The 18,746-nt window shown below is 37.7% G+C and overlaps 1 protein-coding gene across 1 annotated transcript; it reads right to left on the minus strand.

Annotated features, from left to right (window-relative positions):
• Positions 1-2,142: 2,142 nt before the first annotated feature.
• KNG1 (kininogen 1) lies at positions 2,143-18,746 on the minus strand. Its single transcript, XM_017810477.1, has 11 exons — positions 18,436-18,746; positions 15,462-15,572; positions 14,451-14,535; positions 11,946-12,118; positions 10,148-10,255; positions 7,958-8,039; positions 7,246-7,412; positions 5,728-5,835; positions 4,716-4,805; positions 3,097-3,226; positions 2,143-2,763 (listed from the first exon to the last, which is right to left on the minus strand). Exons 1-11 carry the CDS (start codon positions 18,628-18,630, stop codon positions 2,576-2,578), a joined length of 1,437 nt encoding a protein of 478 aa, XP_017665966.1. The 5' UTR covers positions 18,631-18,746; the 3' UTR covers positions 2,143-2,575.

Here is an 18,746-nt window from a genome sequence, read left to right on the forward strand (position 1 = left end):
TTCCATTCTAAAAATATCCGAACATTCTGTTTCAAAATCTTTAGACTGGAATACTGATTTTTATTCCAGAATGAATTTTTTTTAAAAGTAATAATTTTTGTAAATTATAAAAGCAAATTGAAATTGTCATCTTTGTATTAAACATTAATGAAACCTCACACCATCACTATAGCACATGGTAAATGACCACTCAGTCTGTCTCACTACTCATAATCATGTACGATCACTCCCCGTGATTCTCTGTGGGGAGAATACATCAAGGGTGTGACTGTCTTTTCATTCAGATCAGGGACATCAGAAATGGGAACAAAACTTTGTTTTTCTCATCTTTGCACCTTTACTTCTTTTACTGCAATTTTGTGCTAATTACTTAAATTGCTAGGGTGATTTAAAGAAAAACTGGTTTGAGCTTATGCTCTTTGTAATAATTCAGCATACACAAAAGAGTTTGCAGATACAGACAAAATCATACAAGTCAAAATTCAGAAAAAAGAGAAAAGCAGAGAACTAAAGATAACTCTCAAGGCTTTCCTTTGTCTAGCTTTGTAAGTTTAGTAATTGTCACGTGGTAAAAAGAGAAGATAGACTTTGCATTTTATGCTGGAAGGAAAGAAATGGGAAGAAATGCTGGATTTGATTAGTGATTGATCCAGAATTTATTATTTTTGTGTCTTTCTCTAAAATAGGGCTCCAGCTAAGTTGTGTGACTTCTGAAAGATTGGTAACTTAGTTTTCAGAAAGAAAGGAAGTACAGTGGTTCTGATTATATATCACCAGTTATGACAGATGTCTGTCTGTCTATATGGCAGCCAGTTACACTGTGAAAAAAACCCAAAACGTTTAGATGCACATAACCAGGCTGAGTTTATATTCACAGGGACCATTTCTAATTTTGAAATTCATGACTTTTTCAATACATTTCACCAAAGCTTTTAATGCAATTAGAAAAAAGGAACCAGGCACCAGAGAGGGGAGGTGTGCCTACACTGCCAGGAAATGTTTAGATTCAAGGCAGTATGAGTTCAGTTCTGTGATGTGTTGGGGACTGCCCTGCCACAATTCAGAGAGACCCTCCTGCACGTCTCTTGCTTTTTACTTTTGTTCTTACCTCCCTTCTTCAGTTCCTGTCCTTTTTAGCTCCTTGGCCATTGTGCCTTCACCCACTTCTCCATCCCATTCAGTCTGTTTCAATTTTTGCCACTCATTTGCCGTTTTCTTTTGTTCTTTTCACCCTGTCCATATCATTCCACCCTGCTTCTGTCCTTTCCACTTCTGTGTCTTCTGACCATTCCTTGTAGCTACTTCTCTTCCAAGATCATCCTGGACATGTTGTGCCAAGACCTCCTAATCCTGTTCATCCATCAGTTTGCATTCTCTGAATGGACTTCACCTGTCTAGTTCTTCCTCACCAGGGAGGTGGTGGCCATAGAAGCACAGCACACAAAGGAAGGACCCATTCCCAGCTGTTGAATATATAGTCTTGATGCCACAGAATTCCAGGAGCTGGGATGAGCAACTTCAGGGAATTGCAGCTGTGTTGGATTATACTTATTCTGTGCTTTCAAGCAATATGGTCTTTTTCAACAACATCAGTGAAATGTTACCACTTGTAGGACCTTACCCTGTCAATAACCTTTTATGGGACCAAGTAGTGGCTCAAACTGGTGAACTGATCTGGAAATTATAGTATTAATTTGTTTATTGCTGCGTATTATATTTTTTTCAGCTGAATAAGTTATTGGATCCATACAGAGGGAAACATGTTTTAATTTGCAAGAAATATTCAATGCTTTTTAGCTAATGTGTCCCACAAAACCATGAACCTTTGGAAGATATCCAGAATAGAAAATTCAGTCCAGTCTCAAAATTATGCACAACCTAATAATGGAAGAAGGCAAACAAATTTTAGGTGTCTCAAGAGCTTGTAATTTTGTTGTCTGATCTGTAATATTTGTGCCCTTCTGCCACATGAAAATCTGTCAATCATAGCGCTTCTACTGTGTAGTTAACATAATATGTATAGGGAATAATAAAAGTGCTTTATTTAGGATTCTCTCAGCTGTCCATGTTATCCAACCTGCTAGTGATAGACTGGTGGCAATATTAATTTGTTTAAAGAAATTGACAGGTAAAACAGGTTCCTTTGTTTTATTTTGGTCTTTATTTCACTCCAGTAAATCAGAGAAATATTATTTCATATATAGGAAGAGGCTCCCTTGCTCTCTATTGTCTTGCTTTTGTTTTACCCATATTTGGTTGAGAATCTTCACGTAATCTGCAAAATCCTTTCTGCCATTCTTTTAAATATAATACAGTGAGATTTGATGCAGTGATTCACTTTGTGCTTATAGCAACTTGAGGCAGATGAGTTACACTGATTTACATATTTGCAAATATATGCAGATACACAGTATTGCCATATGGTCTTAGGTCCCCAGAAGTGCTGCTGACCTACTTGAGTCTTTCAGTTAACAGAATAGGAGCTTTTGCCTCTTCACATTTTATACATTTCAAAAGGCACTATTTTTCTTTTTTTCTATGTATCATTTCTGAAAAGGATCCTACAATGTTTGAATTATTGTAAAGCATCTGCGAGATCAAAGTCTTCCTCTTCGTTTGCTGTTGCTGAATCAACATTTTCTGCTGCAGAAGGCAAGAGATCCTCATTTGTGAATTCTCTGGGAAAGCTAGGAGAGTCTGGAAGATCCATAATTTGTTTCCATGGTTTTCCAGGACATCTGGGGTGAGGAGATTCCGGGCGATCTGGCAACCCATTAAATAAAGAAGTATCAGGAAGAATTAGTGGCTCTGCAGGTGTACTGGTTTCCCTTCTTGCAATCCCTGGATTAACCAGCTCCGGTGCTGTTTCAGCACTGGATGATAGGACAGTTTTGTTTTGATTAAAACCCCTTTCACTGGACTCTCCAGAAGATTTGGGTTTGGATGTTTGTTTACCATTTTTACTGTGTTTTTTATGCCCCCACCCATGGCCAATTCTGCACCCTCAACCAGTTTCATGCCCATGCCTTTTGTCAGACTCATGATCGCTTTTACATCCATGCCCACGCTTATGCCCATGTTTATGCTCAGGTTCACCTTTGCCTTCTGGTTCCTGTCCATTGTCTTCCTTTGTTTCTTTGCCAGGACTTTGACTGTCTTCTGCAGCATGTGAGGGTGAAGCACTCCGGAAAGGTGTGAATCCAGGAGGCCTTCTTGCAAAAAATTCCTAAAAGACATAGCCATAATAGCCACATTTGTTACATGAACAAGAACAATTGCTTCAGATTTGGAAAATTCAGAAGCTGGCCCATTGTAGTACCTGAATAATTTAGTAGGTTTTCAAAGTAAATTAAATAGTTCTCTCTGTGATAAGCATACAAACATAAGTATCCTCCCAAATAACTCTGGAATATTTTAACAGCTGTATGTGTAAAAGAAAAATGTCTGTATCACTGAAATTCTGCCAGGTAAAGAGGGGAATGATACTATAGAGAGCAAAACACATGTACTGGTTGTAATTTATGAACAATACAGTTGATTTCTAGGACTAGATGTCCCCATAATTGTTAGATTATAATACTCAGATGTATAAAACCAATTTATGCTAAAGGCTAACACATCTCTGAGTAGTATCAATAGCAGAATATGATCTGTACCATTTTGTTATATAAAATGTAACTATTCAATTTTTTGCCTCTAGATTTGGCATATGCATTTCAGAATACTGCCTAGAAATAACACACAGATTAAAGCTGATAATATGAAACACTCGGTTGTTATTGAGTAATCTCTACTCCCCTATCACTGTTCAACTGGAAGACAAAGACTGAACACATGGGGCACAGTCACTGTCCAACATGGGTTTCATTTCTCTCCACCAAAGCCTCTGATCATTATCTAACTGCAAATCAGAGTTATTTGGGATGGAACTAAATTTGAAAGTTGAAGTGGATACAATATTGTAGTGAAAATAGAGGGGAAAGATATTAGTTGATACATAATGGATACGTAGTTATGGAGGTTCTGAGCACAGTGAAGTTATTAATTACGAGGGCAGCTTAATCTGTCTTTATTCCGTGTAGCGTGGGAATCTCTGCATTTATTAAAAAACTGGCAACATCAGAAAGTTCTGATAATAAAAATATTTATATTCCATTCTGAGATTTTCAAACTGCCCCATGTTCAGGGCTAGTTAATTGTGGAGCTGAGTAGGAAGAAATCGAAAGATCCTCTGGCAGAGATTGACAACAGTGGCAGGGGATCTGCCACTCAGCTGATATGAAAAGGTTCACACATGCTTTGGAAATCTCTGGGGTATAATTATTGTGTTGCCAAATACATTTTTGTTTCAAGTTTCAAACCTAGTATGAGTAGTAATTTAAAGGAGCTGATGGGGCCTGATGCTTCAGAACATAACTGACAATACAGAGGAGCAGTCAACAGGCAGGACATTCTCCCTGTCCTGTGGCCTTTGTTGTTGTGATCACCTTGTTGGCCACTGTCTCACCTTGTGAAGAAGCTGACTTCAGTGTGCCAGATTGCTCGAGTTAGAGGGTGAGAGGGAGAAGTGTGGCGTTACTGAGGTTGTTAAAAGAACTGTGTGTTCCTTTATTTTTGGTCCAAAATATGGGATAATTTGGAATAAATAGAGAATTTAATGACTGCCTTTGTTCTTTGCTCTGCTTAAGATGGTGGGTGATGAAGAGGAATCATACCAGTCTCCGTTCTTCAGAGCAGTTAAGCTTTGGAATGATTTTATTCTCCCATGGGATCACATAAATTTGTGCTTCACACGACAGTGATGCCTGTTGACAAAACAAAACCGACACATTAAGGCAACAAAACATCAGACACAAAGGAAGAGAGTTGTGCCTGAAAAAAGAATGTTTTTTCTAATAATATTTTAAAATACTTGGAACTTTACCCAAATATTTATGAAATCTATCTGAGCGATGGATATTTATTTTTGAGGTCATATTATGCCTGTGTGAACACTTTAATTCAACTTTGGATTTGAGATTGGGTTCTGAAAATTGGAACTTTCATCTCCAGCACTTTTGGACCACTAACTTTAATCTTCATGATATTCCTAAGAAATATTGTTTGTTGATAGTATTTCTCCTACTAAAAATTGGGAAAGTGAAACAGAGATAAAGGCTTTTTTTTTATTATTTTGTACTGTCTACTGCCCAAACAAATTTTAAAATCTCACAGGTAAGCACTGTTCATATGGTGGGAAAAGAGAGGGGGATAAAGCCCCCCTTCCCAAACAGCTCCCTTGCCAATGGTTTCTGGCCGTATCAGTGACTTCCCAGTGTTTGGAACCCATTTTCCCGGTATCAGCAGCATGCACTCCAGAGCCACCACTCCCTTGCACACAGGTAACACTCCAGTCTCATGTTTTCCTTAGCTGTGAGTCCACAGACTCAGGAGCATCGCAGCTATTTCATTTCTCAGCAGCCTCATCCTTTCCTTTCTTTGGTTGATTATTATAAAAGGAAAGTTCCTTTGGCTTTGCAGTGAGCACTGATCCTGCAGCTGGAGTGACTCAGTTTCCTAATATGTCACTTGGGTTACAAACAGTGAAAGGTGCTCTTCTTGAAATAAAAGTATACTGAAAGAGGTAACAGAATTGAGGAAGTGATTTTACTGAAGTGTTTACAATTTCTGGTGCAAATGAATTTGTCTATTAGGAACATTACAGTTGGCAGCATCATCATTACTTACACCGTCTAATGTGGCTTCACAGTCTTCATTAAGGTTTTCAAACTCTTTCTTTGAGCAGTTTGTCTTCCGGGCTCTAAATTTTACTTCATAATTTTTTCCTGCAACCACCTGAAAATGTAACAAAAAGGCTTTCTATGCTGAAAGCATTTTATTGAAAAGGGTTCACAGGAAAGATGGTTTTCTACAGGCTTATACTACTTATGTTCTACAAGTCCTAACCACTAGGCCAACATGTATTAAGAAGAACAATATTAAAATATTTCTCAGTAAACCTATCTGCTTCTAATCAACTGACTTATTTACTCCAGTTCCCACTCTCAAAAATTCCAGCATTGAAGCTGAAGGAAACAGAAGAGGCCAGAATAACATTGGGCCCACAATTTTGACTTTGTTTTATTAGATGCCTGTAGTAATTTTGTTAGTAACAGATGAAATCATTAGAGATAGCACTGTAGAGAGCCAAATATGATGTAAGAAAAGTGGAATGTGAATAAAATGAAGTGTGTGATGAATGGGCTCAGCTGAAAATGAACCTATTTGCCAAACTCATTAAAGAGAGAATCTGCAAGGGTTCAAGAATGTGCCTGCTATGAGTTCTCTTAGTATTTTTTCACAGTACTTGAGATAATATATCTTGCTTCAGAGACAGCAGGCAAAACATGAAATTCTGTCTCTCTGAAGTCTATTTTAAAAATGTGTGCGTGCTAATATCAGTATGATATGGAAAGTCAGAAAGGAGAAAAAAGTTTGAAAGAAGAAAAAAGGAAGAAAAAGCACAGATATTATTAATAAGATAACATGAGCTATTCAGAAAAATTCTGGTGTGACCAAGTATTTTCTGAACTACTTCATCATCTTATTTTCAGTTCTGTCTTTAACCTCTGTTTTGATGTGTTGGAACAGTAAACAAGGCAGATGCAAATGCTGACCAATATTATCCTCCAGATTCCTTGTTCCTCTTTATCCAGCTCTGTTTCTCTGTTTATCTTATGTTATGCACAGATATCTTTTTCTAAATCTAGCTGGATTATTATTAGCAGAACAGTCAGTATATAAAATAACAGATTTCTAAGGTAAATTGAGAAGCCTCATTTCTTGGACGCTACACCTACTCTAGGGTGGACACTGCTTAAAATAACAAAGAGAGTATTGGTAGGGTAGATCAAGGGAGTAGTTCTGTCTAATAGATCTTTTATACTTTAAAAGTCTAAGGTATATTACAAAGGCTGGTAAAAAGTGGGGTAGATAAAAGAAATTAAATACTCTGAGTCAACCTTCTTCCCATGCTTTTAAAACCATTTTGTTTTAAGGAAAAAATTAAATTTCAAGGGATGGGAGATTTTTGAATAATTCTTGAATGCAAGACAAGATGGATAAAATTTTTCAAGAAAAATTGCATGGGTATTTCAGTTACCAAATGTATCGACACTTAGAGGAAAACATTATTTCAAAGCTAAATACAAACTTTAGCTACCATTCAGCTCAGCCCAATGATGAGGTCATGTCTGCAATGCCAACCTGCACTGTCGCTGATTCTATTTCTCCGTGTTTATAGTAGAAATCATCATTGCTCTCCGAATTATACTTCTCCATAGAAACCTTCAGTAGTTCCTTGAGTTCTGGACTGGTTCTTGGGATAGGCCTTGGACAGCCTGGACAAATGGCAGAATGAACTGGTTCCTCAACTGAAAGACACCAACAGATTTCAGATCTAAGAAACAAAAGATTCAATGTACGTAAAGGCTGGGAAAAACAGTTAGTTATGAACCTCTGCCTTTTGGAATGCTTCATATTTGGGTCTATGAAATGAAACCAAAATATCTTTGAGTTTTATATGATCAGCAGTTACACATGTTGGTTATCTAGAAGAGCACTGCATCAGCATCTGTGGTCACATTGGACATTTAACAACAGTTCTTTCATAGAAACAAGAATTGTGTGTGCCCTCTCCAGCATATATGGAGAGGGAACAGCTACATGTATAGGAAGACCTGATTTAGGTGAAACAAGAGGTGCATGAAATCAGCAATGAATTTGTGTGTTGAAGAAAACCAAGGGTGAGAGTGCAGCACTTACTACATGGAATAGTACTGTGCTCCCTGTTCTAAAGCTCTGAAGCTGTGGTTATCTGTGCCCAGATAGATGGCATGGGGAAAAAAGTAACACTAAATAACAATAAAAAACATTGAAAATTGCAGGACTTTTAAATTTGATAGTGCCTATGACATACCTGGAAATTTGCATTCGTTCTTGATCTGTTTAATCTCTGCCTGAAGATTCCGATATGCTTTGGCCTCACATTTGCCTACACGCTGGAGTAAAAAATGCAAAACAGCTCCTTGTTATTTAGAAATAAGGAACAAATTCACATCCTAATACCTTCCTGCTAACAGAATAAGTCAAGCATGCTACTAATAATTCCTTCCTTCCTTGAATATACTGGCAACCAGAAGCCTGACAGACATCTGCAGAGCCATTAAATGATCAGGATTCAAAAGGACCACTTGGAGAAAATAAGATCATAAAAGAGAAGCCAAATGAACTATTTGTATTTATTCATTACAGAAAAAAATGAGGAGGTTTACAAGCCAGAATCCTATTTTATGGAGAACTCTGTGGAATTTCTGTCTCAAACTGTACAGTTCAAAAAGAAAATTACGCAATTATCAAATCAAACATTACTGAGTTTCTTGTATTAGTTCAGGTCTTCTAAATGAACTATGATAGGTGACTTGCTTTAAATTGCCTTGATATATTAAGGCTGGAAGAAAGCTGATATTGTTCTGTTCTTTCTTTAAAAGGTTATAGAGCCATAAAACTGATTCCATCATTCCAGTGATTAGAAATGGTAATAAGGAAAGAACTGGAGGGAATGAATACATCAAGGAGAGACTGGGGTTTTTGTGGTAAACAGAAGTAATATTTTGCATATTTGTCAGAGTTCTTCAAAAGCATCAACAAAAATGGGTAGAGAGACTTGTTGATAAAGTATACAGAATTTTCAAAAAGGTTTTGGTGAAATCCTTTATCAAATTAACTGTAGAATAAGAAGGAAGGCTTAAAATTCAGGATCAAGATCTTAGTGCTATTATAGATACTTGAAAATGTAATCCATAAAAAAGTCTACTTAGTGGTGGTTTAGAAAAAATAATAAAAAATAATGTCAAGACTTATTATTTGGGTTAAAGAGACTTACATTATGTCCCAGTATAGCTCAGTGGTTCACATGTGTGTTGAATACAGGGTGCAGTTCTGGTTGTCCCATTTAAAAATGAATAGTACTGAGCTAAATAAAGGTACAAAACAGCTTCCATGGAATTTGGTCATTTCAAGGTATGGAATATTTGTGGAATATGGTAGTCTAATAATATCTGTCAATGATCTATTAGCAAGGCTGCTTAACAGTTCAGGGGATAAGTGCTAATGATCTAATCCCACAAACCCTAGGTTACCAAAGCAGTACGTGAGTGAGGGAGAGCTCCTGCAGTAGGTGAGGTGACAGAAGTCATCACCTGTAGGTGACAGCTGGGAAACTCAGACTCAAGCAGCTTAAGTAAGTTGCTTAAGGTTTAAGGGCAAATGAGGGTAATGCAGGGATTTGCTTCAGCTAGTCTGGTTCTCACACTTCTGTTATTTACCACAGTGTTGTCATTCTTTCCCTTTTTGATCAATACGTATGAAACATTCTCGAACTGTACAAGGAGTAATTGTGGAACAGGAGAGGCTCTTGAATGTAACCCTCAGTAGTGCAGTTCCACAACAGCTGAAACAGATGCCAGTCAGTCCCCTCCCGTTCACCACCACTGCTCACTGTGACTCTGCATTCCTGCCCTCTGCCTTGTGTTTGCAGAATTGTTTGTCTGATCCCCTTGTGAGCTGATTCAGGGAGGTCAGTTAAGAGAGGAAGCCTCTATTCTTGGTACAGCTGCTTCAGTTCCAGGTCAGAGAAACTGAGGGAGGACTTGTTTTTGCAGCACTGTTTAGCTAGATTATGTGTATTTGTTTATAAATTTCATTTAAAGTTCTCTTATTTGGACTGTGGTAGAGGTTGAGTAATAATTGAGCTACTTACTTTTCTTAGAAAATATGTCTTAAGCTGGAAAAATGGTGCTAATTTTAATTATCTCTTCTTGGGTTGTGTATGAGTAACTCCTTGAATATCTGGATAGGAACTTCTCAAGGGATTTATGAAACTGTTTAGATTCTGTAGAGTAATCTGTAAACATTTCAGTGATCCTCTTAGTCACTGATTCAGGAGAAAACATGGATGTTCTAATTACATAAATAGTTATGTATAAGACTGGATTTAAACTTCATTCACAAAGTGAAGCAAGACTATAAATATTTTCTTAAATTGGATCTCAATGATTATTTGTTGATCTGATATTTTCTCGATAAACAGGTTTTGAAGATTACTTACACCTCTAGAAGTGATTCTGCACTCTGGAGTTAAATCTGGAAATTGGTCTTTGGAGCAATTTGTCTCCTCAATTTCATATTCAATTTTGTAATTCCATCCAGCTACCACCTGGAAGAGATATTTTGGTTATACCTGATTTAAACCAATACAAAATTGCAAGTTAAACTATTAAATGTGATTAGCAAAGAAGGCAAAACTATTCTTCTAGTGCTTTCCCATCAAATCACTTTGCAGTCACTGACCATAAAGTGTCCATGGACAGCAAAAATATTTTTGTCCTTGTGATACAAAAAGTAAACTAAGTCCTGCATATGTGAGAAGTGCACTTTGTATTTGGTTTTCACTTCTCCTGGCAAGCCTGCAGCCTCATCCTGCTGGGTTTCTTGCACTCTCCTCCAAAGTGACTGTTACTTATTACTCCCAGGGACAAGGAAGCTGGTCTAGATAGATGACTACACTAATACAGTCTGGCAAGTCCTGCATTCCTAAGCGTGGGACACAGTAAAACAGTATCTGAATAATGTAACTTTATGCTGCTGACATCATTTGTTGTTGAATGTCCTGCATTTATCATCTACCCATAATTGTGTCTATCCCAGGCTTTGCCTTCTCCCACACACTGTTCTGTCCAGGTTTGTGAGCCTTTTTAAAAATTTCCCTCCGGGAAGCTGTTCCATTTTCCTCACTGGTACTTCTCACCCATGAAATCTCTCCATATCTAGTGTTGGGTCAGGTAACAGTGGGTTAGAAAGGAGAAATAATCGAATATAGGAACTTTCCATCCCAGATCAGTTGAAGTGGAGGGCTCTGACTAGTGTCTGTTGGCCAGAGGTGACATGATGGTTCTCTTTCCAGCTGCTGGATTGCAGTCTGTCTGTGAGATTTTGTCATGTGGCTTAAATGTTGTGCAAGTTTGTCTTTCAGCAAAGAGGATCACTGCCCTCAGTAAATATAAAGAGGACAAGTCTGAATTGTCATGGGTCAAACTGAGACCAGAAGATGCTTTTTGACTAATACATACATATTCAAAGAAAAGGGTCTGTACTTGGTGTCAGGTTATATACTCGTTAAAAACTAAATAAGAAAATTTACTTTCTAGCAATGTCACACCAGTCCATAGGAGAACCATTCACAGGGAAGGAATTGTTGCATGGAATACAAGATGACACAGAACTTCTACAACTCAAGCAGTTATTTCTAGCAAATCAGATATTCCTGCATGCAGAAATATTTCTGTGAGTGGCATTCTGGCTTTTTGGTTTTCTTCCCATTTTTCCTATGTGGTGTTTACCCATCCTATAGTGTATAGCAGCTGCTGACATATGGGCCCTACTGCCTTGCAAAAACATAGATGCCTGCTGCTGTTTGAGAGGCTGTAGAGTATGTGAGACATCTGTGCAGGCTGGCAGCTTTGGCACAGACCCCAGGAGAGATCTGCTCCTGCTGGAGCCTCAGGAAGAGGCCAAGTGAAGTACCCAGGAGCATCTGAGATGGCACAAGATGCATATGTCAGCACTGAATGCAAATAAACTGGTGCTAAACACCGGTTAGATGCAACTGCAGATAAAGAAAAAAATGCGTGTACTGTCAGTTGTCAGCTCTGAAAATCCAGTAGGTAACCGTTAATGATTCCTTATAAATGAAGATAATTATTTATAGAGTCTACACTTTATGTGCATTTTCTGTGCTTTATTATGAAATATAAGCCACCTTAATATCAGAAAAGTACACAAAACAAACAAGGTACCTGCTTTGGGTTGCTTTTTTGGTAAAATATAGAGAAAAATAATGCACAAACCTGTCTTTTGGCTTGTTTTATTTCCACAAGCTTGAAAAGGGCAGGCTCATCACCCTCCTTATTAAATTTTTGAATGGCTTTTTGCAGAATTTCTGACACTTGTGAACTGTCACTTGATATAGGATGGTAGCATCCAAGACATGGAACCTGAGTAATTCTTATCTTTGACACATCTGGAAAAGAAACAAACCAAAAAATATAGGACTTCATGTAAAACAGCTTTAGAATTTAATTTTTCCTACCTGGGAATGAGCAAGAACCTTTCCTGCTTCTAACTGGTGTGATGAGCAAACCCCACATTCCAGTTTCAAGGCCTGCAAAGACATTTGTTGTATTTAGAAACATGCTCTGGTTTGTGGTGGCAGAGTCCATCCATGGCATTAGGATCCAGGCGTGGTTTCAGCAGTGAACTCCATTTGAGCAGTTGTTGAATCTTAGAAAAACCTTGCAAGTACTTTTGGCACCATTAAGGAAGGGTCATTTCATTCAGTCAGGGAAGAGCCAGTGGAGGCTACAAAGGGGATGTTCTTTGGGTTCTTCAAAGCTCACCCACAGTGGCAGCTGCTTGCTGTCCTCACAGTATTTGGGGATGGGGACTTCAGCAGGAGCGTTTTGGCTCAGCCATGTGAACTGTTCTGACTCTGAGTGCCCTTGGGACTGCAGTTGGACTATTCTAGTGCCCCTGCTAGTCACTGTGGCTGCCAGGTACCACTTGGTGTTACCTTCAGGTTTAACCAGCTGGCTTGGCTGTGGAAACACAAGCTTGACAGGGATGCTCAAACTTCTGTTTCCTACTACTAATCCTATTAACTCTCTTTCCTTTCTAGTAATCATGGATTGGATTTTCATAAATTAATTTTATAGTTCAGTACATAAATTAATTTCACGATTCAGTGAGCTTGAGAATGAAAGTGGGACAATATGTGGTCTCTGTGGAATTGAAGTAAAATTTGTGTGCCTGATCTTCAGCTGGCACAAACTGGCTTTAATGAAGTTACGCCAGCTTGCACCAGCCAGGAAACTAGTCCAGGGTCAGTTAGATCAAACTGTTTCACCAAAAAGGCTGAACAGTGTGGTATCTAATATGGTGGGGAAATTCCTCACCCATTAGGATCTGTTGTTTTACCCTTTCTGTTTGAAGCCTTTGGATCTGGTGTGGCTCCTCTGTACATTTGGAATATCTCAGTGCAAGCAGTAATATTTAGTCTTAACTCTCTGAGGGGTACATGAACAAACTCTGGCCCTTAGTATTTCTAGCATCACTTATTTTGACTCCGTAATGGCAAATATATACATGTTATAGAAAAGTGTGACCATGTTTTCAGTGAGTAGTCACAAAGGAGATAATAAACCAAGAGCACACCCAGTTCTAGACCGACGGTGGTCTGGGCACTTTCATAAGGACAATGCTGAACACATGTGTGTTCTTTTTTTAGAGTTGCTACAACTTGGTAAGAAGAGATGAGCTTCTTAGGCTGAATGCATGATTCATTTAATTTATGTATGTTTCTTAATGCTTTCTAAGCAAAGATTCAAATGCAAATTTCCCGTGCATTCTTTTACTGGCAACTAGATGTCACCATTGCCTTACAAAAGTGGTAGAACATGGAGTTCGTGTACTGCAGTTCCTAGAAGTACACTGGCTGTAGGTAAAGCCATTTTTGGCTTTACAAAAAAAAAAAACAAATATAAATTGCCAAACATCTCAGAAATCATGGTAAATACTTTTGTAGTTAATAGACAGATGGATGTTTTAAAGCTAGTTTGGATATGTCTTTGAGAACACTAGGCATAGAGCTCTCAGTTGCAAAGTTTTAGAACACTGTGATCTCTTTTTAATAAAGGAAATTTCTTTGTGAATATAATAGTCATATGTGAATATCTTATAGGTTAGAAATGTAGTAATGCTTATTGTTAAGGTCTAAAAGATATCACAGTGTCTCATATAATTACATCACTGCTAGATTTTTATTTTGTAAATGAAATTTCAGGGTTTTTTTCTTGGTTGAAGTAAGTATTTGTTTTGGTAAACTTTAACAGAAATACTCATTTTTAGTTTGGAGAAAATTGAGGTGCAATTTTATCATACAAAATTTTTTCTTCTAATTATTCCTGGCACAATTTTATATGTAAACAAGTAAGGACAGAAATTTTAAGTGTGACAAGTTGTATCTAGTCTCTTAAGTTACTGGGATGCTTTTGGTCTTAAGCAAATTCATTTTAACTTGGTATAATTTCAGTGCTTGAAGAAACCTACTGCACACACATGCTCATTTTTATTACCCTGGACAGAAACTGCCAATGCTTCACTGGCTTAGTCTACATGTGAGTGAAGTGAAATTCTGTCCTTAACGTGTAATTGCTTATGAAAAATTCTTTATAAATGCCTGAATAGAAGGATAAGGAACTGCTACCTTTAAAATTACCTGAAAGTCTCAGCATTATATTTATCCCATTCTTATTTGTCAGTGTATTTGTGGAATACTGTCCCAAATATTCACATACCTGAGAAAATTTTGCAGTCTTGTGAAACATTACTTGTTTTTTCGGCATCATTCATGTGAACTCGAGCTGTGCATTCTCCTGTTTGCTGCAAAAACATATGGCAACAACTGTCTTAAACTGGCTGAGGAAAATACAGTGCTATATATTCCTCTAGCTGAGGACAGCTGACAGTTGCAAACAGATTTTGGCAAGAGGTTGATGTGTACATTTGTAGTAGTGTCTAATTTGCTCTTTTTTTTCCTGGAAAAGGACCAGTTTTGTTGATTGTGAGGAAAGTAGGGGATGAACTGAGCAGATAACTTGAAAGATTGCTTTGTGTTTGTATGATGTGTATTGATTAACTGAAGAATTTACAATCAGAATAATGGAAATTAACACATCCTCTTGAATAAAAACTGTATAAAATATTTACCCAATTTCCTCTTTGCTAGTACAAGACATGCAGCAATGACCATGACATTTCATATAGATTCAAATAATATTAATCATCCTGTGAACTGTGTGAACTAACAGTACCTTCTACTGGGAACATGCAGTGATCCTGCAGTGTGTGTCCCCCTGTTGTACCTTCTACTGATTGATCTCTGGGAGCACGAGCCAGGCCCGCTTTGCACAGCTGAAAGCCCTCTGCCAAATTTTCTGCCATAGTGGCTTCCATGTCAGCATTTGGTTGTGCAAGTTTCCATTATACATAATTAACAGAATGTTTTACAGCCCTTGCACTCTCATGTGTGCACGTATCTTATGTTGGGTTTATTGTCAACCTTCATATTGAAGCGCTGAAATGTTCCTTTCTGCATATATTCAGGCTTGTAAAGGAAAAATCATTATTGTAATGGTTAACTTTTGAATTTTAAACATTTCTGTACTGTACTTTAGTCATATAAACTTTCAAAAGCACCACAGCTAAAAAGTTAATTTTTCTACTGTATTTTCCCCCAAGCAATTACATTCCTGGTCATTGTACTGATGTTGCTGTACAGAGAACTTGTAAGAAGAACAGATACTTACAGCCTCTGCAGATGGTTTGTAATGACAGTGTTGCCAGGATTTGTTTTCCTCAATGGCACAAGAAGTTTCAAGTATTCGGTATTTCATGTAGAATTGCGGGTCAGGACCTGCCTGGATTAGAACAATATACATGTCATCATTTTCATAGTAATAAATCAAGTGAAAAGATAAGAGCTCCAAAAAGTAAATACTATTCATTGGTTACCTTGTATTTTATAGTATGTTTTCATATTGGCTGCTGGTCTCCCAGATCATGGTACTTCAAATATTAACTTATCTAATTATATTACTTAGCCCTTACCTACGATAGCAATATGTTGATATAATTGATACAATATGCTCAACTACCTTCATTTTAACTTGTAGTACCAAGGGTTTTAGAACCAGGAAGAAGTGTTTAGGTTTTATAATCTCATTCAAATGTACTCCAAAAAAGCCAGTTTGGGTGGCTGTTTGGATAGTTAGCATAATCACCAGCTTGGACTGTGCTCCTGTCTGACTCCCTCGCTCTCACTCTTGGCCTCCTCCCAGATCTGTCTACTTTCCTTCTGTGCAGCTCCACTGGCAGCCCAGGCACAGCAGCCAGCAGCCCTCAGGCAGCCTGGCAGTGCCCAGACGGCCTTTCCTTGCTGGTGCCGGGGAACTTCAGCTGCCCTGCCTGCGGGAAGGGGCGAGGAGGGCACGTGCTCTGGAGACAGCCTTTGGCAGTGCCTGCGGTTTTCTGTAGGCACTGAAGGCTGAACTGCAGCGGAGGCAGCCTCAGGAATCACATAAGAGGAAATAAAAAGTATTAAGCGAGGTTTGGCCTGGCCAGTGGAAGTATTTCAGAAGTTGATAAATCAGTAGTGGGCATTTTCTCCTTGCCATAAATCAAGTAGTGAGCCTGTGTCTACAGGTGACAGTGGCACACTAAAGTTTGTGGTTCGTCTGTTAGAGAAGGTATGAAGTCCGAAGTTACTAATCTTTTACAGCCACTAAAAATGCTCTGCCAATGTGACTTTTCAAATACAAACAGGCAGTTGCTGTACTTTAGCACTGGTTATTCCTAAATAACCAGTTATTATTCTCTGTCTCTGCTGGGAGAATTAAATGATAATTCTTGCTTTAGTGGTACCAAGAAAATGAAGCTGAGCTGGCGTGGGTGGCATATACTGGATTTACACTGATGGAGACACAGAATTATATTGTGCCTTCTCTCAATTCCTGTTATGTATTGCTACAGCTACGAAGAAGTGTACAAGTACCTGATATAATGGTTGCAGGTTGTAAAAAAGGATAAAAAGGGCTCTAAAAATATAATAGACTTAATCCTCAGCAGGAAGAAACTGACATTTATGGAGCTGCATCAGATTATATTATCTGGGACTTAAAAAGAGCCAAATTCTGTTCTCTGTTGCAGTGTTCTAAATCTGCAATAAATCAGCTCAGTGAGTAAACAAAATACATAAGAAAAGACATTGTTTCTGTATGTTATTTGCTATTGGTTTATTTTGTTATTATTATGAACAGCTATGCCTTTAACTGGGGCAGGTTTGGTCTTTCACTAGTCAGCTTTTATGTTTTATTACCATATCAATAATGAATGTACATGAATATGTAATAACCAGCTATTTAATTAATGCATTCGACATTGTGAGACTAGCAAAGAGTAAAATCTATACTCTTTTTAGAAAAAGAATCTCAAGTATAAGGAAATTTCAATTGCAGATTCCTTTTCTCTGTTTTTTACTTAACATCATAATCGAATCAATGATTCAAAGTAATAGTTGATTTCCACTTCAGATCTTTTAAGAAAAGGAAAGATGGATATCTAGAGAAGGAAAGACGAATAATAATTGCAATAAATATGTATTCTTAAAAATACAAAATTATTCAAGATAAAATACTGAAACTCCTTTGGGAACATCAGCAAAAAGAAGGTGGTATTACAGCTCTGATGCAGAGATGTTTGCATTTGGCTATTGTTAAAGATATGTGTAGTTCGGTGAAAACAGTAAGACCATTTATTTAATATTAATTGTATAAAGGATTTCCTGATTTTAGTCTTTGTCTCCACACGCTTAAATCTCCCCAGTGTGTAAACAGGAACAGCAGAGGGCAGGTGCCAGGAGATGTTGGTAGTTTGCTGTAAGGCAAGGAATGCACGTCCTCTTTCTGAGGTCAATTTCTGTCTGGTTAAGAGTGTTTTGTGAGCTGCAAAATATTCTCTCTGACACTGGGTTTCTTGTGGTTTACATCTGAAAATCCAATCCAGTAGAAAAAAATGCTAATGTTATTTTCAAGTAAAGTAATGCTTGTCATTATTATGGTAATACCATCTTTGTATGCTTCTCAGAGGTAAATACTCTTTTGTTAGATTAAGGCTATACAGAAGGACTCCAGGCAAAGGATCATGTTGCATTCTTTTTTTTTCTTGTAATTTTAGCTGTCACCCTGTTTGACTAAAATACCACCTAGTGCTGTTAGTTACATCTTTGACTTAGGACAGGTGTCAATCAAATAATATTCACAAACAATTCAGAGTATTGCCAAACTTTATCAGGTAATTCTTTTTTATGTGTGACACCTGCTCTTGCCAAGTCAAGATTATATTAATGTTTTTAGTAAGTGGGTTTTTGCCATTGATCTGAAAACCTTAGTGATGATGGAAAGGAATAGAATTCCCAGCAAAGAAAGGAGAAAACAGAGCGGATTAGTAAGACAAATTGTATTAGTGATAGAAATTTCCTATTCTTTAGTCCTTGTATTAGTAAGCAATTCACTAGCCCACATAGTTCTGTTGATAAGAACATAATATACATCCCTGCTTGTCATGGGAATGGGTATCTTACTGTGCAAGTCACTTTGATTTTTTAAAACGTTTTTGGAATACACTGTGCTGTCATACTTGCCCCCTTACAAATGAGATGGAGATACACTGATTCACACTGCATAAACAATCCCAACTTTTTTTTTTTTTGCAAAGTCTACTTACAGTTCTCTTGGCTTCCATCACCACGTACAGAGCAAATTGATTACCAGTTGCTCTGTCTCCATTGTACTTCTGCAGTGCTGCGTCGACAGCTCTGAAGACATCAGGATCATCACAGTCCGAAAATTCATATGGAAGAGGGATGGCTCTGCTGCAGAAAAAACTACAGCAGAGTGCTAGTACAATGAAAGGTTTCATAATTGGATGAAAAAGGCCACCTGAATTAGAAGGCTCTTTAAAAGCCAAATGGAAAAGAAGTGCCTGAGAGGGTTTTAGTCACCTCTTCTGTTTTTCAGGAGCAATAGCTAAGTAAA

This window comes from Lepidothrix coronata, unplaced genomic scaffold (assembly GCF_001604755.1).
Source record: "Lepidothrix coronata isolate B3197 unplaced genomic scaffold, Lepidothrix_coronata-1.0 Scaffold29, whole genome shotgun sequence".
Lineage (NCBI taxonomy): Eukaryota > Metazoa > Chordata > Aves > Passeriformes > Pipridae > Lepidothrix > Lepidothrix coronata.